This window comes from Delphinapterus leucas, chromosome 2 (genome assembly GCF_059928025.1).
Source record: "Delphinapterus leucas isolate spDelLeu-1000000601 "Yukka" chromosome 2, BTC_Dleu_Yukka2, whole genome shotgun sequence".
Lineage (NCBI taxonomy): Eukaryota > Metazoa > Chordata > Mammalia > Artiodactyla > Monodontidae > Delphinapterus > Delphinapterus leucas.
The window spans coordinates 32,412,169-32,438,385 of record NC_143130.1 but is presented as its reverse complement, the minus strand read 5'-3'; the positions used below and the strand labels follow the sequence as shown (position 1 = coordinate 32,438,385).

Genomic DNA, 26,217 nt, shown 5'->3' with positions numbered 1-26,217 from the left:
ATTAAAACTACAATGAGATACCACCGCACACCTGCTAGAAAACCTACAGTGGCCCATCTGTGACGCCAGGCCTGGGTACCTTAGCACGAATGGCTGTGAATGCTAAGCATCACACTGGCAAGAAAAATGCTGTCAAGACCACGTACGATGCAGCCTGGGCTGCAGTCTACTTACATCTCAGCACTTCGACAATCAGGTCTATGTCGGTGCTGAGCTTCTTGATGTGGTCCAGGTTAGCTACCGTGGTGATTGGCACGTACTGATCACTGTCCATCTGCGATATAAGGTACATGTCACTAGCAAGGTTCTCCCTGGAGAAAGAAGACAATCTGTCTTAATTCACAACTTCTTTAAAAGCAACCTTCACAAGAGGCACGAGTGTGGTACGGTACTGCCCTGGAGTGAGAGCTGAGTTCAACCCCCCCCACCCCCCGCAATTTGCCATCTCTCTGACCTTACGTCGATTTTGTCAAAGACATCTGGGGAGGCAGAGAGAGCAAAAGTAAAAGTGTACTGCACTTTATATGATCAAAATTAATGAGCAGGTAAATCTTTAAAAAAATGTATTTATAGCTCATCTTTGCTCTAAAAAGTGTTTTGAGTAGCTTTTAAAAATAGAAACACAGGGCTTCCCTGGTGGCACAGTGGTTGAGAGTCCGCCTGCCGATGTAGGGTACACGGGTTCGTGCCCCAGTCCAGGAGGATCCCACATGCCGCAGAGCGGCTGGGCCCGTGAGCCATGGCCGCTGAGCCTGCGCGTCCGGAGCCTGTGCTCCGCAACGGGAGAGGCCACAACAGTGAGAGGCCCGCGTACCGCAAAACAAAACAAAACAAAACAAAAACAAACAAAAAAATAGAAACACAACTTCTTTTTTTTACATTGATATTTATTTATTCATTTATTCATTCATTCATTCATTCATTCATTTATTGCGGTACGCGGGCCTCTCTCACTGTTGTGGCCTCTCCCGTTGTGGAGCACAGGCTCCGGACGCGCAAGCCCAGCGGCCATGGCTCACGGGCCCAGCCGCTCCGCGGCATGTGGGATCTTCCCGGACCGGGGCACGAACCCGTGTTGCCTGCATCAGCAGGTGGACTCTCAACCACTGCGCCACCAGGGAAGCCCCGAAACACAACTTCTTAAAGTAAGGAAACGCAGCTAAGAGAATGAAAAAGTAAGAAAAATGTGATAAGGCCAAGAAAGGCTGGTGCCCAGAGTGCTTGCAGTTCAGGCTGGAACACTTGTCAGAGGGGCTGTGACTCCAACTCTGGCCTCAATAGCCCTCTGCAGCAGAGGATGGAAAAGCAATAAAGTGAGTGACCAACAGCACGACCCAGGACTAAAACCTGTGAGGCTGACCACCTATGGCTCCACCATCAGAGTCCAAGTCTGTGGGCAGGGGATGGGGGTAGGGGGGATCTCGACTTCCTACAGATGGATGTACAGACAGAGATGTTAACAGATACTCTTTCTGTGTAAAGCATGACATCTGTACATAGTAGCAGTGCACAACACCTTAGATATCAGATACTAGAAAAATACTACCATCCTCACCTAGACAAGCAGAATTCCAATGTTTTTTTAAGTACTTCCCGGGGGTCTTCCTGGCTTTCTGGTTGAGATTCATTTCCTCCTACAGAGAAGCAATGGAAAAACGGCTTAAATTTACCAAGCACATGATTCAGTATAGCAATTCTAACGTTTTCAATATACATAGTAATTTATCTACATAATGTATAGAGAATATAAGAAAAATGATATTTTACAAGGCAATCAGAGGCAAAAAAAAACCCAAAAAATAACACTCTCCCCCAAACAAAAACACAGTTTCAAAAAATAACCTGAGGGCTTCCCTGGTGGTGCAGTGGTTAGGAATCCACCTGCCAATGCAGGGGACATGGGTTCGATCCCTGGTCCGGGAAGATCCCACATGCCGCGGAGCAACTAAGCCCATGCACCACAACTCTAGAGCCCGTGAGCCACAACTACTGAGCCTGCGAGCCACAACTACTTAAGTCCAAGCACCTAGGGCCCGTGCTCCACAACAAGAGAAGCCACCACGATGAGAAGCCCGTGCACTGCAAGGAAGAGTAGCCCCCATGCGCCGCAACTAGAGAAAGCTCGCATGCAACAGCGAAGACCCAATGCAGCCAAAAAAACCCTGAGGAGTAAGATTTATTAGCAAAGTTTAGCAGGTGCTTTTTATTACAAAATAAGTATAAGCTTATTTAATGCTTTGTCTCAATTCAAAAAGGATTTTCAAGTAACCTAGAAGCACACGAGATACTAAACATAAAATATACAGGAAATAATCAAAATAACTAAAAGCTTTTTTGCACACTACTATATAGATTTGCATGGCATAATAATACATTAAGAACTTTCTAACAAGAGACACTTGTATTTTAAAAGTCAAAGTTAAAGACCATCAAAAAAATAAAGACAAAGTGGGAACACTGATGACAAATAAGGACAGAGAGCTTGTGTGTGTTTTATGTAAAGAGCTTTAACAAAATCCATCCCCCACCAGCAAAAAACAAAACAAAACAAACAAAACCAATGGAGGAAATGAGACAAAATCAGAAACGGCCGTTGAAACCACAATCTCATTTCATTCCTTCATCCAGAAAGGCCTCTCCTGAGCACCATTTAAATTCACATTGAACAGATATGTCCTGTCTCTCCTTTAGCTATCTCCTGCATGCCGGGCACTGCTGTGGAACTGCTTACTCAGCCTCAATGAGGCAGTCTCTGCTCTTATTGGGAGGCAATCAATAGTCAAACAAGTCAACAGTAAACAGGTAGAATGTGACACAAAGGAGAAAACCACAGGGCACGGGCAGACCTAATTGTGCAGAAGGAAGAATCAGCAAGCTCGAAGACAGGTCACGTGAAATTAGCCAGTTACAGGAACAAAGAGAAAAAGGAATGCAGGACAAGGAAGAAAGCCTACGTGACTTGTGACATACCACCAACTGTACTTCTATACACTAACAACAAACTACCCGAAAAAGAAATTAAGAAAACAATCCCATTCACAATTGAATCCAAAAGAATTAAATACCTAGGAATAAATCCAACCAAGGAGGAGAAAGATCTGTAAGCTGAAAACTTTAAGATATTGATGAAAGAAATTAAAGACAAATGAAAAGCTACCCCATGTTCCTGGATTGGAATAATTAATACTGTGAAAATCTCCATGTAAAAATTTCCAAAGCAATCTACAGATTCAATGCAATCAATTCCTATCAAAATTCCAATGGCATTTTTCACATAAATACATCAAACAATCCTAAAATTTGTATGGAAACACAAAGACACTGCATAGCAAAAGCAATCTTGAGAACGAAGAACAAAGGTGGAAGCATCATACTTCCTGATTTCAAACTACTTTAAAAAGCTACAGTAATCAAAAAAGTATGGTACTGGCATAAAAACAGACATATAGACCAATGGAACAGAACTGAGAGCCCAGAAATAAACCCGTATATTTATGATCAACTGATTTTCAACAATGCTGCCAAGGATACTTAAGGGGGAAAAGGACAGTCTCTTTAATAAACAGTGTGGGGAAAGCTGATGGCCACACGCAAAAGAATTAAATGGAACCCTTATCTTACATCATATACAAAAACCAACTCAAAATGAATTAAAGACTTAAACGTAAGACCTGAAACCGTAAAACCACAGAAAAACATGTAGGATAAAATGTCCTAAACATCGGTCTTGGCAACAATTTTTTTGGATATGACACCAAAAGCACAGGCAAGAAAATCAAAAATAAACAAGTGGGATACTACATTCCATTTAAAAGCTTTTGTACAGCCAAGGAAAGCATCAACAAAATGAAAAAGCAACCTACTGAACAGGAGAAAATATTTACAAATCATGTACCTGATAAAGGGTTAATATCCAAAACATAAGGAACTCACACAACTCACAGTAAAAAAAACTCTGATTAAAAAATGGGTAAAAGACCTAAATAGACATTCTTCCAAAGAAGACATACAGATGGCCAAGTGGCACGTGAGAAGATGTTCAATATCTCTCATCACTAGGGATGTGCAAGTCAAAAACCACAATGAGGATCACCTCACACCTGTTAGAATTGTTATTATCAAAAACAGGTAACTAATAACAAGTGTTGGCAAGGATGTGACGAAAAGGGACCCCCTGTGTATTACTGGTAGGAATGTAAATTGGTGCAGCCAATGGAACACTATGGAAAAGTGTGGAGGTTCCTCATAAAATTAAAAATAGCACTCGCTACCACATAATCCAGCAATCCCACTACTGGGCATGTATACAAAGGAAAGGAAATTAGGATCTCAAAGATATGTCTGCACCTCCATGTTCACTCGATTATTATTTACAATAGCCAAGACGTGGAAACCTACGTGTCTACTGATGAATGGATTTAAAAAATGTGGTATACACACACATACACACACACACACACACACACAATGGAATATTATTCCACAAGAAAGAAGGAAATCCTGCCATTTGCAACAACATGAATGAATCTGGAGAATATTATGTTAAGTGAAATAAGTCAGACAGAACCCAAAAAAACTACACAATGTCACTTATATGTGGAATCTAAAAAAACTGAACACATGGAACCAGAGGGTAGAACGCTGCCAGGGGCTGGAGGTGGGAAAATGGAAAGATGTTGATCCAAGGATACAAACTTTCAGCTATAAGATGAATAAGTTCTGGGGACCTGATGTACAGCGTGGTGATTATAATTAATAATACTGTATTGTATACTTGAAATTTGCTAAGAGAGTAGATCTTGTGTTCTCAGCATACCAAAAAAAAAAAAAAAAAAAGGTAAGTATGTGAAGTGGTGGATATCAAACCATCATGTTGCTGTATACCTTAAGTATAATTAATTTTTATGTGTCAATTACACCTAAATAAAGCTAGAAAAAACTGTAACCTACCCTACCATGATTTGTCTTTTCCACTGTGTTTTATCACCCTTACATTATATAACACGAACTTATTTATTATGTGTATTATGAATAGTCTGTCTCTGCCCGATAAGATGTTAAGCACCAGTAGGGCAAAGGCTTTCATTGATCATATTCACTGATGTGTCCTAAGTAAATCTGGCATGTGGTGGGTTTTGAATGTTTTGTGTTTTTTTTTTGCGGTACGCGGGCCTCTCACCGCCGTGGCCTCTCCCGTCGGGGTGCACAGGCTCCAGACGCGCAGGCCCAGCGGCCATGGCCCACAGGCCCAGCCGCTCCGCGGCACATGGGATCCTCCCAGACCGGGGCACGAACCCGCATCCCCTGCATCAGCAGGCGGACTCCCAACCACTGCGCCACCAGGGAAGCCCGAATGAGTATTTTTTTTTATTTAAAAAAAATAAATAAACAATAGGTGAAGCAAGTTTTCCAGATGTAGAGCATCGGCTCCTGAGCGATAAAGACACACAACGGTCGTGGGCCTGGGCTCAGGAAGCGGGAAGCAGATGGAAGCCAGCGGGCTCAATGAGTTCAGGGCGTGGGACAGAGTGCACTGGGAGGGCGCCCAGAAGCGCGGGGAACCCCCGGAGGCAGGCGCGTGTTCTATGCACATCACAGGTACGATGGACTCCCTGAGGCCAGGAAAGAAACACTTGAAAGGAAGAAGTGAGCTCACATATCCTGCTGCACAGTACCTGCTCCACCAGCTGGCCTGGAAGACCTCATGCTCACAGAGCCCCAAACACACTGGCAAGAGGAGAGAAGGGTCTGGCCTCAGAAGTGGGAAATAATGAGCCCCAGACTGAGCACTGCTCCACTCATGCCTAACAAATCATAAAGCAAGATATGAAAGGATCCATTTGTTTCCAAGTAACTTTGTGGCATCCTGGAACAAGAACCAAAATATCTATAGAAATATAAAAATATTAAGTACCTAACAAAGTCAAAACCAGTCCAACCAAAAATTACAGTGAGTGTAAAGAAACCTATCCCGCACAGATGTTAACATTAACTGACAAAGACACTGTAATGGTTATCCTACCTGTACCCCACATGCTCCAAAGGTCAGGTAGAAACATGAAAAATATAAAAAAAGACCCAAATAGAATTTGTACAGATGAAAACTACAATGTCTGATATCAAAAATATAGTTTGTGAAATTAACAACTGATCAGATAGTATAGAAGACTAGTGAACTAGAAGATATGAGAAACTTTCCAAAATGAAACAGAGAAATAAGATTTTTTTTAAAAAGGACAGAGGATCACTTCGAGGGGCTTAATATAGGTATAACTAGAGATCATGTAGGAGGAGAAATGGCAAGGTGGGGGAGGAGCATTTGAAGATATTACAGCCAAGATATTCCAAGTTTGATGAAAACATTTATAAATCACAGATCAAGAAGCTCAACAAACCCCAACCACAAGAAACAAGATTACCTTTAAGACTAAGATACATCATAATCAATATACTCAAAACTACTATAATGAGAAAAATCTTAAAAGCAGCAAGATTTTTTTTTTTTTTTTTTTCCAGTACGCGGGCCTCTCACTGTTGTGGTCTCTCCCGTTGCGGAGCACAGGCTCCGGACGCGCAGGCTCAGCGACCATGGCTCACGGGCCCAGCCGCTCCGCGGCATGTGGGATCTTCCCAGACCAGGGCACGAACCTGTGTCCCCTGCATTGGCAGGCGGACTCTCAACCACTGCGCCACCAGGGAAGCCCTAAAAGCAGCAAGATTTTAAACAGTAGAACAAAGTTAAGGATGATAGAGTTATCAGAAATAATGCAGGTAAAAAGAGAGCACCACAGTATCTTTAAGGCCAAGAGAGGGAGATCAGGATTTACACACAGGAATAAAGAATACCAGAAAAGCTAACTGCATGGATAAGTATGGAAGCTTGCTTTCTTATAAAATACCATTTTCCAGTACAAGGAACCAAGGTTCCTTGGAGAAATGGCTGATTCTAGGACCAGAGCAGCCAGAATGAGAACAAAACAACAACAAACCCTTCACTGATGGGGTAGGTCAGATGGAGGAGCCAACTAGAAGAGCTTCCAATGGCCAAAGGTAGAGCATCGGAGCAATCAAATAAAGAAGTGATGATTTTTACACATGGATACAATAACACCCATGAGTTCACACTGATACAAGTCAATGGCTGAACAAATAAATAAATGAGAGAGAAGAGACAAATCCCTATGCATAAGAGTTCCAAGTTATTTACGGAGATTCTCTGCCCTCATGAAGGGGACATTCCTTAAGTGTAGGCTGGGTACAGTCAGTGACTTCCTTCCAAAGAGCACCACATGGAAAGAGGGAGGAAAAAAAGAGTAACTTCACAGTTGAGAAAGCTAATAACAAACCTACTTCAGCCAACTGGTCATGGTCAACATCAACCGTAATAAATCATGCTGATAGTATGTACCCTTAAAATGATGGGATGAAAACTGCTCTTGACCTCTGTGGTATTCCTTCCCTCAAATCCATCACGATGAGAAAAACATCAAATGAATTCCAGTACCATACAAAATAAATGACCAGTACTGCTCAAAACTATCAAGGTTATCAAAAACAAGTAAAATCTGAGAAACTGTTACAGCCAAGGGGAGCCTTAAGAACACATATCCACTAAATGTTAACATGGTGTCCTGGGACAGAAAAAGGACATTAGGTAAAACGTACCAACACTGGTTCAGTAACTGTGGCAAATATATCATACGAATGTAAGATGTTAACAGGAGAAAATGAATGCTGCGTCTATGGGAACTCTCTGTACTCAATCTTCTCAATTTTTCTGTAAGTCTAAAGCTATTCTAAAACAAATAGCAAGGTGAGAGACTCAAACCTAAACATATCAATTACCACAGTAAACATTTATGTTCTAAACATTTAAATTAAAGGTAGAGACCATAGGATCTGACTTATGATCCAAATACTGGTTCTTTGATATGAATATAATCGACAAACCTCTACCCAGATTGACTAGGGGGAGGAGGGGAGAAAAGACATAAATTACCAATAACAGGAATGAGTGATGTGACATGACTACAGATTCTACAGATATTAGAAGTATAAACAGAATATTATGAGCAATTCTATGCAATAACTGAAAATTCAGATGAAATGGACAAAGTACGTAAGTAACCAAAGCTTTCTCAAGAAGAAATAAACCTGAGTAGCCCTATATAAAAAAACAAACTGTAGCTGACAACTTTCCCACAATCAATACTCTAGGCTCAGATGGCTTCATTCTTCATTTAAGGAAGAAATAAACTCTTCCCAAAAACTTAATAGAAGGGAAAACATCAAAAATACAACTACAGAGCAATATTCCTCATGAACACAAGTGTACAAATTCTAAGCAGAATTACGGCCAGTCTAATCCAACAATATATCAGAAATGTATTACATCCTGACCCAGTGAGGCTTACCCCAGGAATTTAAGGTTGGTTAAACATTAAAAAAAAAAAAAAATCAATGTAATTCATCTTAACACACTAAAAAAGAAAAAAAATATTTGGTCATTGCCATAGATGAAGAAAAAAGTATCACAAACTCCTCTTTATCCATTTCTCTGTAAAACTCTCAGCAAATCCTAACAGAAGGGTACCTGTCAACCGATAAAGGTCATATATGCAGAACTACAACTAACATTATACATAATGGTGAAAGACAATGTTTTCCCCCCTAAGATCAGTCAGATGTTTGCTCTCACCACATCTGTTCACCTTTGTAAGGAAGGATCTAATCAGTGCAACCAGGCAAGATAAAGGAATAAAAGGCACCAAATTGGATAGGAAATAAAACTGAATTTATTCATAGATAACACGATAGCCTATATAGAACATGCAACAGAATCTACAAAATAGTTTCTAAAACTAATAAGTGTGCTTAACAAGTTTTCAGGGTATGATATCAATTTATAAAAATTAATTATATTTCTATCTGCTAGTAACAAACAGTTGCAGATTGAATTTTTAAAAATGACTTACAATAGCACCAAAAAATATGAGATACTTAAGGATAAATTGGACAAAAGATGTGAAAAGCCAGTAGGCTGAAAACTGAAAAATACAGTCAAGAGAGATTAAAGAAGATCTGAACAAGTGGAGACATACACCATGTCACGAACATCTAGCCAAGATGTCAATCTTCTCCAACTGATCTACAGAGTCAATGAAATCCCAATAAAAATCTCAGCATTCTACAGAAATTGACTGGCTCATTCTAATTTGCATGGAAATGAAAAGGACCTAGAATAGCCAAAATAACTCTGAAAAAGAAAAAATCTAGAAGGCTAATACTACCTGTTTTTAAGAATTATTTACAGTAAGCAAAACAGCGTGGTTTTGTTGTCCCAAGAGATGGATGGAGAAGAGACAGTCCAGAGACAAATCGACATACTCAGGGACAAATGATTCTGACAGAGGCACAAAGGCAGTGCAGTGGGGAAAGGAGAGTCTTTCTGACAAATGGTACTGGAACAGTGGCATATCTACATGTGACAAAAAAACAAAAAAGAACTTTGCTTCACACCTCAGACCACATACAAAAATTAACTTAAAATGGGCCACAGACCTAAAAAATGTAAAATTTAAAACCATACAACTTATAGTAGAAAAGCTTTGCAACCTTGGATTAAATAAGGATTTCGCAGGAAAAACACCAAAAGCAAGATCCATAATTGGACGATATAAAAGATTTTAAACTTTTGCTTTTCAAAAGATATTGTTAGGGGCTTCCCTGGTGGCGCAGTGGTTGAGAGTCCGCCTGCCGATGCAGGGGACACGGGTTTGTGCCCCGGTCCGGGAAGATCCCACATGCCGCGGAGCGGCTGGGCCCGTGAGCCGTGGCTGCTGAGCCTGCGCGTCCGGAGCCTGTGCTCCGCAACGGGAGAGGCCACAGCAGTGAGAGGCCCGCGTACCGCAAAAAAGAAAAAAAAAAAAAAAAGATATTGTTAGGAGAACAAAAAGACAAGCCACAGACTGGAAGGATGTATTTGCAAGTTATGTATCTGGTAAAGACTTGTGTCCAAAGAACTCTCAACTCAATAATAAATCAACCCAGTAAAAACATGGGCAAAAGACTTGAACAGACCCTTCACCAAAGAAAACATACACAGATGAAAAGATGTTTTGCACCGTTAGTCATTAGGTAAATACAAAGTAAAACCACAATAAGATTCCACTGCCTACCTTTTAGAATGGCTAACATTAAAAGATTGACCGTATCAAGTGCCGGTGAGGACGTGGAGCTGCTGGAGCTCTGATCCACTGCAGATGGGAGTGCAAAGGGTGAAGATAAACCTATGCCTAATAGATGATGTATCTACTCCATTCCTATGTATTTACCCAAGAGAAATGAAAACATGTACATACAAACCCTTGTTTATAAATGTCCATAGCAGCCTTATTTGTAAGAGCCTCAAACTGGAAACAATCCACATATTCATCAGCAGGTGAACAGAAAAACAAACAGTGGTATATGATGAACTGGAATACTATTTGGCAATAAAAAGGAACGGCCCATAAATGTTATTACATGAATGAATCTCAAAATTAGTAAGTAAAAAAAGCCTGAGAAAAAGAGCACATACTATAAAACTCCGTTTACATAAAATTCTAGAAAACCCCAAACTAATCTACAGTGACAGGAAGCAGACGAGCAGTTGGCAGGGGCAGGGAGTGGGCAGGAGGAAGGGCACAGGTAGCTTCGTTATCTTGAATGGGTCATGGTTTTTCATGTGTACACACACCTCATCAAATTCAGTAGAGAAATCAGTGAGGAAGGGAAGAGTCAGCAAGTCAATTCTAGAATGCACTGAATACTGTGCTTTAAACAAAGGAAAATAAAACTCATAGAAAGGTTAGGGTATTCCAAACATGTGATGTTTATGGTACATCAATTATGCTTCATTAATGCTCTATACCCCAAGGTTGGTAGATGTGAAATAGCCGTCCAGAAGCTGGGCTGCACGGGGCCACGCAGCCCCGCTAGTCCGAGACCATGAATGGAAAATGAGACCATTCCACACTGCTATAATTTTTTTCTTCAGCCACATCTGTCTATCTGCTCAGGAACAGACACAGAGTAGGTAGAGAATTATATTTAAACAAGATGGAGGCATCTGCTAAGCAACTGTGAAGAAGTTAGATGCAAGGAAGTAACTGAAATGATGGTCTGTGTAATCCAGGCAGAGTGAGGAGGGAAGCGAGGGTCCAGGCAGGCATGTGACCACAAAGGTCAGTCAGTGCCAACCGAAGCAGAAATCGTGTGGATGAGGTCTTCGTGGGGCCCCTTCAAGAGGAAAATAAACAAATATTTAATGCCAAACACTTACATGGTGCTTATTACATACCTCTCATACATAACACCACAGCTGGTGGTGAGAAAGGGAGGGCAGGCTTTCTCAGTCACGTAACCTTCTCTAACCCAAGCGTGTCTCTAGACAGTCACACAGGGTCCTGAACATGCTCCACAGGCAGTTGCTCTGCTCAACTGCTGGCAGCCAGTTTCAGGGAGTTATTTCTTTCCACTCAAGCTTTCCCATCCAACTGGCAATAATGAGAGTGTAGCCTACCCCTAAGGTCTGTTGGGGTTTTAAAAATTGTTTGATCTTTTAGATCAAGGCAGAAACAAAATCGGAGGCGAGCAATTGGTGTCCCATTACCTACAGCCATTTCTATGCTGGTCCACAACCTGGACCCCAAAAGAGAACTGCTCTCTTCCTCTTTTCCTTCTTCTGAAAAGCTTTAAATATCCCTTTTACAGAAAGCCAACTCCTTTTGGGTTTGACTCTCAATTTCAACATTAACGCTCCCTCTCTGTACTTTTATCGACGTTTTGCCCTACAGTCAGTTTTCCGCTTCTCCTATTTAAATCTGATTTGCCGTTCAGGAACTATTCAGGTCTTACATTCCCTGTGAGGCCTCTGGACCAGAACCTCTCACCTCTGCATCAACAGAAGAGTCAGTTTAAAGGAGAATCAAAGGAAGCAGTGAAAGGCACATTGTTTAAGGAAAGATTTAACAAGCTGAATTTTTAAAAGCACACAAACCTCTGAACAGGGCGAGGGTGGCCATTGTCGGTACATGTGTGCACAGAGGTATTGGACTAGAAATGGCCTGGGGCTCTGATGGCGTGTTGGGACCACCTAGTGTGCACCCCAGCTCGCTCCAGCCCCTCTGGCTCTGGCCTGCTCTCCACTAGGGTGGAGGAACCACTGCGGGGTCGGGGGGTCTGCACACATTTAGAGGGAATGGAACCAGCTCAAACCCAACCCTCAAGGCTTCTGTTCCAGCACCAGGGGCCCCCCAACACCCCCCCCCAGCCATGATAGTTACCTGTTTCATCTAATTTCATAGAGACAGAGAAAGTTAAACAAAATGAGAAGACAGAGGAATATGTTTCAAATGAAAGAAAAGGAAAAAACCCTGTAAAAACCCCTAATGAAACAGATAAATAACTTATAAGATAAAAAATTCAAAGCATTAGTAATAAGAATGTTAACTGAACTAGGGAAAGGAACAGATGAACACAGTGAGAATTTTAACGAGAAACTAGGAAATATAAAAAAGAACCAGTCGGAACTGAAGAATACAATACCTGAAATGAGAAAGACAGTACAGGGAATGAAAGCAGACTAGGCGACACAGAAGAACACATAAGTGATCTAGAAGACAGAATAATGGAAATCACCCAATAAGAACAGCAAAGAGAAAAATAAATTTTTTAAAATGAGGATAGTTTGGGACTTCCTTGGTGGCACAGTGGTTAAGAATCCACCTGCCAATGCTGGGGACACGGGTTCAAGCCCTGGTCCAGGAAGATCCCACATGCTGCAGAGCAACTAAGCCTGTGCACCACAACTACTGAAGCCCGCGTGCCTAGAGCTTGTGCTCTGCAACAAGAGAAGCCACCACAATGAGAAGCCCGAGCACCACAACAACGAGTAGCCCCCGCTCGCTGCAGCTAGAGAAAGCCCGCGTGCACCAATGAAGACCCAACACAGCCAAAAAAATAAGTAAAATGAAATGAGGATAGTTTAAGGGACCTCTGGGACAACATCAAGCATACTAACAATCACATTATAGGGGTTCCAGAAGGAGGAGAGAGAGAGAAGGGGGTAGAAAATGTATCTGATGAAATTATGGCTGGAAACTTCCCAAAGCTGAAGAAGTAAACAGATATCCAGGTACAGGAAGCACAGAGGGTCCCAAACAAGATGAACCCAGGGACCCACACCACAACATATCATAATTAAAATGGTAAAGGTTACAGAGAGAATTCTAAAGACAACAAGAGAAAAACAAAGAGTCACATACAAGAGAACCCCCATAAGGCTATCAGCTGATTTTCCTGCTGAAACTCTGCAGGCCAGAAGGGAGTGACATGATATACTTCAAGTGCTGAAAGGGAAAAACTTGCAACCTAGGATACTCTATACAGCAAGATTATCCTCCTTCGGAATTGAAGAAGAGATTAAAGAACGTCTCAGACAAGCAAAAAACTAAAATAATTCAATACTTAAACCTACACTAAAAGAAATGTTGAAGGGTCTTCTCGAAGTGGAAAAGAACTAAGAATCTATTGGAAAGGGAAAATTCCACTAGGAAAGGCAGACATATAGCAAGGAATGAAGATTACTTAAGTCAGTATGTAGATAAGGATACAAACTGTAAAAGTGTAAAAGCAACTATAACTACAATACACAGTTAAGGGAGAAACAAGAATATACAAAATGACATCAAAAACAAAATGTGGGGGAGGGGAGTAAAAAAGAAGGATCTTTTAGAATGTGTTTGAACTTAAATGACTATCAGTCTAAAACAAGTAGACATAGTTATAGGTTAACATATATGAGGAACCCCATGGTAACCACAAATCAAAAACCTACAATAGATACACAAAAGCTAGAGAGAAAAGAACACAAGCATGACACTGAAGAAATCATCAAACCACAAGGGAAGAAACAAAAAAGAAATGAACAAAGAATTAAAAATGTAACATAAAGAAGCCCATACTCTATATGAAAATGAATTCATAAAACAGCTTTACCCGGCTCGCTATTTTCAGGCGGTGATTCATACTCTGAGTGGTCCAGACCCAAAGTGCTCATGGCTGTCTGGTCTGACTCCTGTAAATCTGACAGTGCAGCATTCTCATGACTTTTGTCACCATCACCATTGGTGTCCAATCCTGTAATTAAGAATTTCACCCCAAAAGGCAGGGTTAGAAGAACAGCCTTCTCTTAAAACAAAACAAAAAAAAAGACTTATACCTGCAGTTACCTGACCTTTTTAACTTGACTGTGAGAAACCTCATTGCTCTTAAATACTGTCACTAACCATGACACAGATCTTAACAAACACTTTCCCAAAGATGAACTACAAGGAAACAAAGCCGAAGCCAAGAGGAAAGATGCCCCTCGCCCCCACCCACTCACCCTCCTGGCCGCGGCCGGGCGTCGCCTCCCAGGCTGCGCTCACACTGCCATCCGCTGCACTACTTGCTTCCAAGTGTAACACAGGAGTCCCCCATACTTTTGCATTAGGGTTTAGCTCTGAAACCTTGGCCGTTGGTACCTAAGAAAAAATGTGATATATTCATTTGTATCCAAATTTCAATCAAATGCAATTTTACTTACTAATTCAGAGTTAAAACACATCCATCTTAGAGAATTTATGGGAAAAAGGCTGAACCTATTTACATGTACGTTTAGGATGAAATCAAGTGAAAAAGTAATAAAAGTTGATGTACTCAGAACTCAACTCACCAGTAGATTTTAAGTTCTTACTAAGTAGAAGGCTCTCTAGAAATAGGAATGAAAGAGCCCCTGCCTTCATGGAGATATCTGATCAACTGTGTAACTGATAAATAACTGATGATCCAATTATCATCTCTGTTCCAGATTCCCAACACAATTCACAGATTTAGAAATCTGAATATCAATGGATAAAATGTTAAAATAAAGCTCGAACACTCACAGAAGTAAAGGCTGCAGAAAATGAAAGTCTGTCGGAGAGGTGGCTGGTGCGGCCACTCTTTGTGCTTATTTCCAGTTACTCGGCCTCCTCGCTGTTCTGGACACACCGGGCCCTTCTGCTTGCCCGGCTCCATTTGACCAGAACACTCCCAGACATCCGCACGGCTGGCTCACGCCTTCACACCCCTTGGGGATTGCTGAGGTCTTCCCTGGCACACCCTACTAAACCCACAACCACCCCTGGATTTTTCCTCTCCTGCTTACAAACCTTGAGTGGCTCCCAAACTCTAAAAGAAAGTTGATGTCCCGGGGACAGCTGCCCCCCAAACTAACTCCAGTTCTACTGCCATGATTCCTGAGCAAAACCTAGCCAAACGATCTGCCTTTTCCCAGGCACCATAAGCCTTAACACCTCTGTGCAGGGGCCAGAGCTTCCAAAGGGAGGGAGACAAGGTTCCAGGTCCCAGAAGCCCCCAGGTAGTGCCAGACAGGAGCTCCAAACTGGGAGCAGCCTCACTGCATGACCCCAGAGATGCCGTCTCCAAGTTCAGGGGCATCATGATGAGGCAAGAAGGAAACAACATGTGGGTTAACAATCCTAAAAAATAAATTCACCCTAGCTGGGGCGATTAAAGTTTGTAGTGAAAGTTTTTCTGAAATTGAGCATAGAGACTGATGTGGATTAAAACTACAGAATATATTCTGTTCATACCTAGGAGGCGTGGGCAATAAACTTCATGCCCACAAAACCAGGGAGCTAAGTGAGGGCCTATCTGGAGTCCTTTTAAGTAAAGTACTGGATAGGGCAAAGAATAGGGTCCCCCTTCTCCTTCAAGAATATCATTCTCAAGAAGCACTTACTCTTCAAGCTCCCTTCTTAAATGACATCTAAACTTCCAGCTCATTTCTGGTCTCTGCTTCTGCACATCTACTCATCTCTCCAACAAATTCTGAAATTCTCACTAAGTGCCCGGTACAGCACGAGGCGATCAGAGTATCATGGGGCACAGGCAGAAACAACTGCTGCCTTGAGCACAGCAACGCAGAAGACGCTCCGCACCTCACAGACACCACTGCCCTTACCAGCAGTTACACTTTTTCAATCTGTTCTCTCTTTTTTTTAACTCAAATCTTTATTTTCTTTCCTATTCTAATACTAGCGTAAATCACCTTTTCTGGTTAGACCCAGTCTCGTTCTACCACACAACACACATCAAGTTTCCCACCCACGGAACATACTCCCCTGACCTCGTGGACATGCTATACATTCTCTAAATTCCCAACACCAACCCACACTGGTCTTTTCCATTTTTAGCACCATCTTCAGTTGGCTACACTGAATCACCGACACACTTTTAGCTCACTAACACACACACACACACACACACACACACACACACGGTCCTGGGAGCACCCTGCCTGCAAGCAGCATCCCAGGGCCGCGTGCTCCTCCCCCTCTGCTCGCACTGCAAGGACATGTCCTGTCCTCTCTGCGGCCCGAGGGTTCCCGGACGTCCACCCTGGGCACACTTCATGGCTGACACCTGGCAGTCCTGAGCTCAGCATGGAGCTGCCTGAGAAACATGCAGAAGGAATGAATGTTTAATAACGTAATAACAGAAAATTCTACTTTCCACTATTTGACAACTTGTGCAAGGTTTTATGCCACAGCTGAATGGAACCATATCTGTACACAATTTACTACTTCTAAAGCAGTAAATCAAGTATTAGGGATTTACCAGTTTTGAGCAGTTAACAAGTATTCAAGAGGTACTCTGAGGTGTGACATGGGATGCAAGAACAGAGACATGATTAAGGGGGAACAACATGACAGCTAGCACGAGGGCCTGCTGGGTGACAGGCGCACACCACGCACATACCTGCGTTTAATCCTAACACCCTAGGAGGCAGTGGTCATCACACCCCATTTCACAAGGAAGAAAACCAAGGCAGAGAAAGGTTAAGTAACTTGCCAACAAAAATTATGGTAATTAGAAAACTGTGTTCTAATATCAGGAAAAACAAAACATTTATCAAGAGTTCATTAACTTCATGTAACTCACATGAGAAACAACTTGTACTAAAAATATTTCTTTAAAAATGTAGCTACTCTCTTGCAGTCATAGGGACCTCCAACTGATTATCAACAACTTAAGTTTCATCTGCACAGCTTCCTAAGTCTTATTTTTCCACTGAAAAATCATGGCTAAGCAATGGTTATTAGAACCAGCAGTGAGCTGACCTTAAAGGCTACATGCTGAAGCCATCCTATACAAATGACCAATGTTACTCTTTGAAGAGTACAGTATCCCCAAATTCTTGACACTCCAAAGAAACTTTCTAAGCCTCTAAATGCTACGCTCCATTAACAAAAATAAAACCTACCAACTCATAAACTTACATTTTCTGGCCGGGAAACAGAATGGTCCCACTGACGAGTAACTGAGTAGGAACTAGAGTAACTAACACCAGAGGAAGGGAAAGGCACATGGAAAACATAAAATAGGTGAGATAATGGAGGAAAAGAAGCACTCGTTTTCTATTTTAAGTTAGCATGGACTATTCCTGGATTTGCCACTAAGTTTAGTGAGGCTTTACAGTCATGACATCTGTAACTCTGGCTTTTTATTTGTAAAATGGAATAACAGTGGCTACTTAAGACTAGTTTAAAAAGATGTCTGTACAAGCACTTTGAGAACTGGAGTTCTGAACAAAGAGCACTCTCATTAAATGTAGTCTGTCAAATTAGAATACTGTTGGGCACATCTCACAATTGAAAAGCTAATTCAGAACAGTGCACACGTACCTCACCCACGTGTGTAAGAGCAAGACCCATGGGCACTCTACTTGAGGTACAGGCACGGACTCTCGCAGCCAGGTGTCAACCACATCCACTGATGGAAATGATTAGGTAGTGTTTTGCCTCCATAACTACTTAAGGAACAAAACTGATTAACTTGAATGTAACTGTTTCTGTTAAAACTCCCAAATGTGGGCATGGAAAGGAAAGAAAGGTTAATGGATAAATTATAGGATTTAATTTCTACTTGTTTATTTCCATGTAATAGGCATAACACTGGAGCCACATCTATCTCCTTACTATTACCATTTTTCTTGCTTAATGCAACAAAAATCACTAAAAATAAACTACTGATTGAATGAATGAGATTTTGCTATTACAAGTATGCAGGTCCAAAGGACAGCTTTAAGAGCAAGACTAACTTGCTGTTTGTTGAATGTTTCATTTATTACAGAAATTCTAGGAAGATGCTCAAACTAGCTGCCCGTTGCAGGATCATTTGCGAAGGTTCTCCCGAACCAGTGGGGCCTGAGCACTGAGGTCCAAAAAGCTCTGCAGGTGCTTCTGACTAAAAGAAGACAGAACCAAGATTTTGGAGCCAGTTAAAAGCATCAAGTTCTACCTCCCTTAGATGGTTACCGTACAAAAACAGTGGAAAGCACAGATTTTAATGCCTCTACATTCTGCAAGTGTAAACTTCTTAGAAGTGACTTTAAACACCCAATGGGCCAAAAGTTTGTTCCGCTCCAACAAGGGGCTGGTGGTGAGGACAGGATGGATGAAGACTGAGGGGAGCAGCCTCTGGGGGGCACGAGGGGAGCAGCCTCTGGGGGCACATGCATCTGATGACCAGCATGCAGGGGTGAGCGCTAACGAGAGTTGACACGTAGGTTCTGGCTTAAATATACTAACCAGTGAACCAAATTCACGTTCTTCAGTTTGGAAATGGTTAAATTGATGTTATACTAACTTATAGCTTTACAATAACATTCAAATGACTGCCAATTGTTTAGGATAAATCTTTGTTAATCTGAGTTAAAAGCAATCAAAATGAAAGATTAACACATCACTGCACAATAATAAGAACTGGTACAGCATACTTACTAACTGTCCACCTCTCTCTTGCCATCCCCAAATAACACCATCTTCTGCCACCGGTAGCTGATAAGGGGGCTCTTCCACCCAGAACAAAGAGCTCTCTAGGTCCTGTGGCTTGCTGTGCAGGCCCTCACTAAATATCCACTCTTCTAATGTGTCTTTCGCAGCTGTATTAGTCCACGGGCAGCCCACTTGACATCCACAACCGTCTGCCAGCCCTTCAGAAAACATCTGTCTTGCCAACTCTGCCATCGGGTAACAGGAAAGTTCATTCAAAAACTGGGAGTACAGTTCCTCTGGGAAGCTCTGCAAATCCCCCTTTGAGGGCTTTTCAGATATGAGTGGTAGAACAGTGTCCTTGCAACCTGGTACTGCTATTTTCTTGCTGTCACCTGGGATGACGGGAATCACCTGCGGACCATCGAGAGGAGCAGCTGAGTATCCGTCCACTTCGGCAGGGTCAACACCAGCCAAGCAGGAGCACCCCGCACGAGCGCCCCCTAACTCCATTCTTCCAAAGATCACCTTTGAACTTCCCACCAAACCCACTTCCCTATGTAACCCAGGTCCCTGCACAGTGGGCCTGGCACCCCTTTGTCTGAAACGGCGTGCATGTCTACTTGTCCCGCGCAGACCCACACAGCTGATGATGCCGGGACCACTGCCGCCTTCCTTCAGACAAAGCATCTCCTCCTCTTCTCCACCAACCAGCTCTGGTTTTCCCACCCCCAATGCACGTCCATCGGAGGCATAAAAAACTTCTTCAGCTGACTCGGAGAACACCTGCTTCAGTTGCGGGCTCCCACCATTGTCCACAGAGTTCATCTGCACTACTTCTGACTCCCGTGCACCTGGACTCGAACTCTGGTTTAAAGCTGGCACAAGACTAAGATCTTCATATCTGTCGTCATTTACTCTACAAGTTTCATCATTTTTTTCTACTTGATTTGTTTCAAAGTCAGGGTTTTTTGCTACACTAGAACTAACACAAGCCAGCACATCCTGACTGCGCACCACCTTGCATTTTTGTGCATTTGTTTCCCAGTCAAAGGCTGTTTTAGGGTCTGACTGGACACTTCCTATGTCAATTTTACTGGTTTCTCTGTGATTGGCTCTCAGTGATTCTTGTTCAGCATTTTCTAGTCTGTGAGGGTGATTCCCTGAGCTCTTCACACACGTTTCATCCTCTGTTTCACTTTCCTCTTCGCCGCAGGTGGAAATACATGCAGAGGAAATGAAGTCACTCTTGAGCCACCTGGAGCCATAGAGAGACTCGCCGTTTCGGGGCACTTCCTGTGAGTTTCGGAACACTCCCTCCACGTCTGCTGCCTGCACTGCACACGTTACATCACTGATCTGGGCCTTGCTGGCCCTAATGTCTGCACTCAGATGTACCTGACAGGCAGTTCTCCATTCAAAAGCCCTCGAACCACAACCCTCATCTTCAAAAATGCTAATTTCATCCTCATGTTGATAAGATGAACTATTTTGAGACTGCAAAGACAATTCTGCTTTGTTTGCAAGCTGGCTGCTTCCCACTTCCAAGCTGTAGTCACCCTGGTGCTGCTCCTCAAGCATCACTGGCCCCAGGAGGAACTCAGTGCCCGGATCATCACATCTGTTAGGGGCTGATTCTTGGATATTTGCATGAATAGGAAGACACTCATTTCCAAAGCTCAGTGAAGTGATACATCTTTCTGAACTTAAATTGATTCTATCTAGACTTATGGAAAGGAGACTGTCTGATCTGCTAACATCTAAACTGGAACAATCATTGTCTTTTAGTGGTTTTATAGAGTTATTTTCTCCTTCCTTTTCAGAGTTTAAACTCTGATGTACAGTAGCTGTTATAGCGCCAGAATCACCGTGTCTTTCAACGTTTGAAGTGCCATTAATTAAATTAACATGTGAATCAGCCACCTGACCTCCCGGTCCTGAACTGCAGTGCCCTCTCCCTTCTGGGACAGTGCACACACACAGTAGCGAGTCAATGTCTGTGCTGATGTTTAATGTGGGGAGTGTGCCAACATTACATAATACACTCCTTTCTGTGTAATCTTCAGGAAACCTGGTGGAAGTCTTTGCCTGCAGGTCACCGATGTTTACTTTACAGGGTGGGTCACCATCACTCAAAAGTTCAGAACTAGGTTCAGTTTTCTCGTTAAAAGCTTCCTTCCTTTCCCCTGGGAGTGGCCTGCCCTGCAGGGATGGCTCTGCCCGCAGTGCCTCTGACTCCCCTGGCCCTTGGGCAGCATTGTCTGGTGGCCAGGCCCCTCTGCAGACCCCCTTGGAGGTGACAGCTGGACAACTCTCTGGAGCCGCAGCTGTTCCATGCACATGAGCACACAGCTCATCTCCAACGTCCGGGCCGTCAGGGTCAATAACACAAATACTGTAAAACCCGCTCTCTCGTGAATTCCTACATCGTTTGTGGTCACCACAAATAGGATCTCCACCCTCCCTCTCCCCACGATTCAAACCTGCAGAGTTAGCAGCGCTGCCAATCTGAACAGTTACCACTACCTCATTCTCTACTGCAGAGCTTTCCCAGGTGGTTGGGTGACAGCAGGGAGGGTGACTGCCAAGGTCCCGGTGGGAGGGCGCCCGGGAACGTGAGCGGGGTCCCTCACCCTCAGGGAGGCCCCCGCTCAGAGGGGCGCAGGCACCTTCACCACCCCACCCGACAGCAGAGACGTCGGGGTTCTTGTCAGCCTCACCCACACTTTCAGACCCAGTTAAGAACCCAGACGTGGGAGAGGAGACCGAGTTAAGTGGCTGCCCTGGCATTGCACCCTGTCTGTGCACCGGCCTCACAAAAGCCCTGCGTCCCACTCCATGAAGTTCCTCACCTCCAAAGGTACCGAATAATGAAGATAAAGTTTTACTTATCTTGTTCTCTGGTTCCTTCTCCTCCACAGATTTTTCTAACAGGCCAGTTTTTTCACTGTCATTGTCACTACTTAATTCTTTGCTGAAGCAACAACCCATGTTCGAAAGTTCAAAAGCTCACATAAAAATGCTTGTCGCTTTCTGAGCCTCCGCAAGTGCATCTCCCACTAACTTTCTATAGTTTCTGATGAGAAGCCGACACCCAGATCCCAAAAATAACCCTCGCACAGCAGTCACATGTCCCTGCCACTCAAGTCCAAAATCCTAATCACAACAAACCCTGTCCAACAGCCATTCTATTCCACACATTAAAACCCAAATGGCACACGGAATCCAAAGACTGAGAACACAACAAAAAGATTTTCGTATTATTTTTCTTATTCTCATAAACTCAATAAAAAAATAACTAAAATTATTATCCCAGACAGAAGAAGGAATTTCAGACTTTTGCTTTTTCTACAGTGTTTCAGCATTCTCTGAATTATATTTCATGGAATGGTGGCAACCAAAGGAGTTAACATGTATATTCCCCAAAGGGAAACAAGTGTAAAAATTTGTTTTTTAAAATTCTTAGGTACTTATAGTTGAATCTAATTTTCTGCCTTAAAGAAATAAAGTCTGTGAGTGTTTGGGAATGATGGTGCTAGGCAAGAAACTGGAATGGTATCTGTTAGAGATGCATGTTGAAATGTTTACGGCAAATGGCACGCTGTTAAATCACACCTGGCCTGAAAATAAAGAAGTAAATACATACAGACATAACACTTTTTAAAACTGTGTGTGCAGAGGGGAGGAAAAAACAAAATAAAAGCAAAATGTGAGGGTGAGAACTGTTCAAGTCAGAATGGGCACACTGAGGTTCATTTTATTACTCTACTTCTGCAGATGTCTGAAAGTTCTAGTTAAGAAAACAGAAAGAGCAAGAGAAAAAGAGAAAGAAAGAAAATCTGCACCTGCCAATCCAATACAGGAATCCCCTCGAAAGCTCCCAAACGAAGCCCTTCTTCGAGCAGTAGGAGCACTGCCACCCTGCACCCTGTGGTCCAGGACCGCTGACACATACAATGGGTCCGAACCTTCTTCAACATCTGTAAGCTTTGTTCTCAGTGTAAGAGATTTTTTTTCTTATTATGATTCAGATATGCTACTCTGAAAACAAAATAATTCTGTTAACTCCTCTGCAAGGAGATTTTTCTACTTTAATCTACAAGTTACGGCTGGTGTACTACTAACATTTTACAAAACGCTGATATCTTTTATTTTTTTAAATAAATTTATTTATTTATTTTTGGCTACGTTGGGGTCTTCGTTGCTGGGTGTGGGCTTTCTCTAGTTGCGGCGAGCGGGGGCCACTCTTCATTGCGGTGTGCAGGTTTCTCACTGTGGTGGCTTTTTTTATTGCGGAGCATGGGCTCTAGGTGCAGGGGCCTCAGCAGCTGTGGCTCATGGGCTCTTGAGCACAAGTTCAGCAGTTGTGGCGAACGGGCTTAGTTGCTCCGCGGCACATGGGATCCTCCTGGACCAGGGCTCGAACCCGTGTCCCCTGCATTGGCAGGCAGATTCCCAACCACCGCGCCACCAGGGAAGTCCCAATGCTGATATCTTTGACGAAAAAAGTTTAGGAGTTCTACTTAAACATGAAGATAACAGGGACACTTCTAAATGTACATAAACTCAAGGACTGAAACCACAGCAGATGATGGTGATGGTGATGGTGATGGTAGCACTTATGTGCTGTAAGAATCTAAGTACACAAATATTTTCATTTTGTCACACATTTATTTGAATTCACACTCCCAACAACCTGGGGTAGCTGTATTAACCCCATTCTACCGATAAGGAGGTACGTCTCTATCACTATAGAGTTAAATATCCCTACAAAAAATGGATTCTTCACCCAGGAAGACACAAACCCTTCATATCTGTGACATGGAGTTAAATGGAGCAGGAGTTACAGGGGCAAATTCATAAGCTTATCTGCCTAGGTATGTGTCGGTTAGCTTTTACCATGTGTGTAAGCTTTGGCAAAATATTTAGCCTCTTTTTCTCAGTCTTCTCACTTGTAAAATGAGTTGTCGTGATGCTATTAAGTAAAATACTTAGAATCAAACCCCAACATCACTTCAAACTCCTCATAATCTGACCCCAGCCCACCTCTATAATTGCCTCTCATTCTAAGATGCCATCCCCCTCAGCTCCTCTATTTCATCTAAAAAAAACCCAACTGGGAACTCCCTGGTGGTCCAATGGTTAGGACTCAGTGTTTTCACTGCTGAGGGCCTGGGTTCAATCCCTGGTTGGGGAACTAAGATATGTTAGTTTGGCAAGCCTCGCAGCACAGCCAAAAAATAAAATAAAATATAAATAAATAAATTAAAAAACCCCAACTGAATAACCCTGGCATATCCTATCTTTGCTCAAACTGTTTATCAGGTCTCCTCCCCCCAATTTCCAAATCTCACCATCCTTTATAAGGCCACCCCTCTCAATTTTGCAAAATGACTCTCTCCTATCCCCACACACTGCCCACTCTTCAAGCCCCTGGGAAAGCATCCTAATAGCAAGTCAGTGTCTGCACCATCGACGCAAAGTGGGGGAATCTACAGGCTCTCTAAAAGAATTAAAAGATGCAGGGCTTCCCTGGTGGCGCAGTGGTTGAGAGTCCGCCTGCCGATGCAGGGGACGCAGGTTTGTGCCCCGGTCCAGGAAGATCCCACATGCCGTGGAGCGGCTGGGCCCATGAGCCATGGCCGCTGAGCCTGCGCGTCCGGAGCCTGTGTTCCGCAATGGGACAGGCCACAGCAGTGAGAGGCCCGCGTACCACAAAAATAAAAAAAAAAAAGATGCAAACACAAAATTTTAAAGATATGTCCATGTTTGCATGTAGGTTTAAGAGTGCAGTGGTGCTATGTGACAACACCTAAATTCACCTAATTTACTGAGAAAAGAACTGGATCTAAAACGTCATAAATTCATTCAAGCCCAGTGAAGGCCAGGTGACATCAAGGTGCACCACAGAAACGAATCAACAAAAGCAGTAAGAAGTTATTCACTCGAAATTCTGCAGTTTAGGTTGTGGTAAACTCAAAGAAATTCTGGGTAACTAGTACCACAAGTACTTGGTGAAAGAGCTTTTAGTTTCAGCAAAACATCACCTGCCAGACTAAATGAATGTCATTAATTTGCATTCTATAGGTTTGAGCAATCAAGTTTTATATTTGTATAAGAATTCTTATTACATGCAATAAGAATTTATCAGTAGTTCTATGTTATTAAAAAGACAATTTAAATCAATGACAACCTGGAAAAAGTTCTCACATAAAAGGTTATGAGAAAATGTGGGGAAGGGGAGTAAGAAAATGCAGATCTTTTAGAATGTGTTTCAGCTTATATGACGACCAGTCTAAAGCAAGTAGATAGTTATGGGTTAACATACTTGAAAACCAGGGTAACCACAAATCAGAAACATAAAACAGATTCACAAAAACCAAAAAGAAAGGAACTCGAGCATAATACAAAAGAAAACCAACAAACCACAAAAGGAAAAAGAAGAAATACAAAATTAACTGGAAAACAAGATTTAAAATGGCAATAAATACATACTAATCAATGATTACTTTAAATGTCAATGGACTAAATGTTCCAATCAAAAGACAGAGTGGCAGGGCTTCCCTGGTGGCACAGTGGTTGAGAGTCCACCTGCCGATGCAGGGGACGCGGGTTCGTGCCCCGGTCCGGGAAGATCCCACATGCCACGGAGCGGCTGGGTCCATGAGCCATGGCCGCTGAGCCTGCGTGTCTGGAGCCTGTGCTCTGCAACGGGAGAGGCCACAACAGTGAGAGGCCTGCGTACCACAAAAAAAAAAAAAAAAAAAGACAGAGGGGCAGATTGAATAATAAAATAAGGACCTACAATATGCTGCCTACAGATCACTTTAGGGCAAAAGTCACATATGGACTGGAAGTGAGGAGACAGAAAAAGTCATTTCATGCAAATGGAAATGACAAGAAAGTGAGGGTAGCAATACTCATATCACACAAAATAGACTTTAAAACAAAAGCCATAAAGAAAGACAAAGCCGGACACTATATAATGATAAAACCATCAACAGAAGGAGTGGATATCATACTTGTTAACATATATGCACCCAACATAGGAGCACCTAAATACATAAAACAAATACAACAGACATAAAGGGAAAATTTGATGGGAATATAATAAAAGTAGACTTTAACACTCCACTGACATCAATGGATAGATCTTCTGGATAGAAGATAAATAAGGCAATGAAGATTCTGAATGACACATCAGAATAGTTAGATTTAGTTGATATTTCCAGGACACTGCATCCAAAAAAAACCCCAGAATACACATTCTTTTTAAGTATGCATAGAACATTCTCTAGGGTACAAAACAAACCTCAACAAATTTAACAGTATAAAAATTACTTCAAGCATCTTT

General features: G+C 42.5%; 1 protein-coding gene across 13 annotated transcripts in view; it reads right to left on the bottom strand.

Annotated features, from left to right (window-relative positions):
- Positions 1-26,217, bottom strand: part of LARP4B (La ribonucleoprotein 4B) — an 88,077-nt gene that overhangs the window by 21,842 nt on the left and 40,018 nt on the right. For 10 of the 13 annotated variants that reach the window (XM_089906633.1, XM_089906632.1, XM_089906631.1 and 7 more), the window contains 5 exons: positions 18,873-19,277; positions 14,429-14,567; positions 14,041-14,181; positions 1,556-1,634; positions 175-311 (listed from right to left, as the gene is read on the bottom strand). In XM_089906633.1, coding sequence (XP_089762759.1) covers positions 175-311; positions 1,556-1,634; positions 14,041-14,181; positions 14,429-14,567; positions 18,873-19,277 — 901 coding nt within the window. Of the gene's footprint in view, positions 1-174; positions 312-1,555; positions 1,635-14,040; positions 14,182-14,428; positions 14,568-18,872; positions 22,018-26,217 lie in introns of those variants that run through there. The other 3 variants (XR_016391943.1, XM_089906622.1, XM_089906634.1) reach the window with 2 other exon arrangements.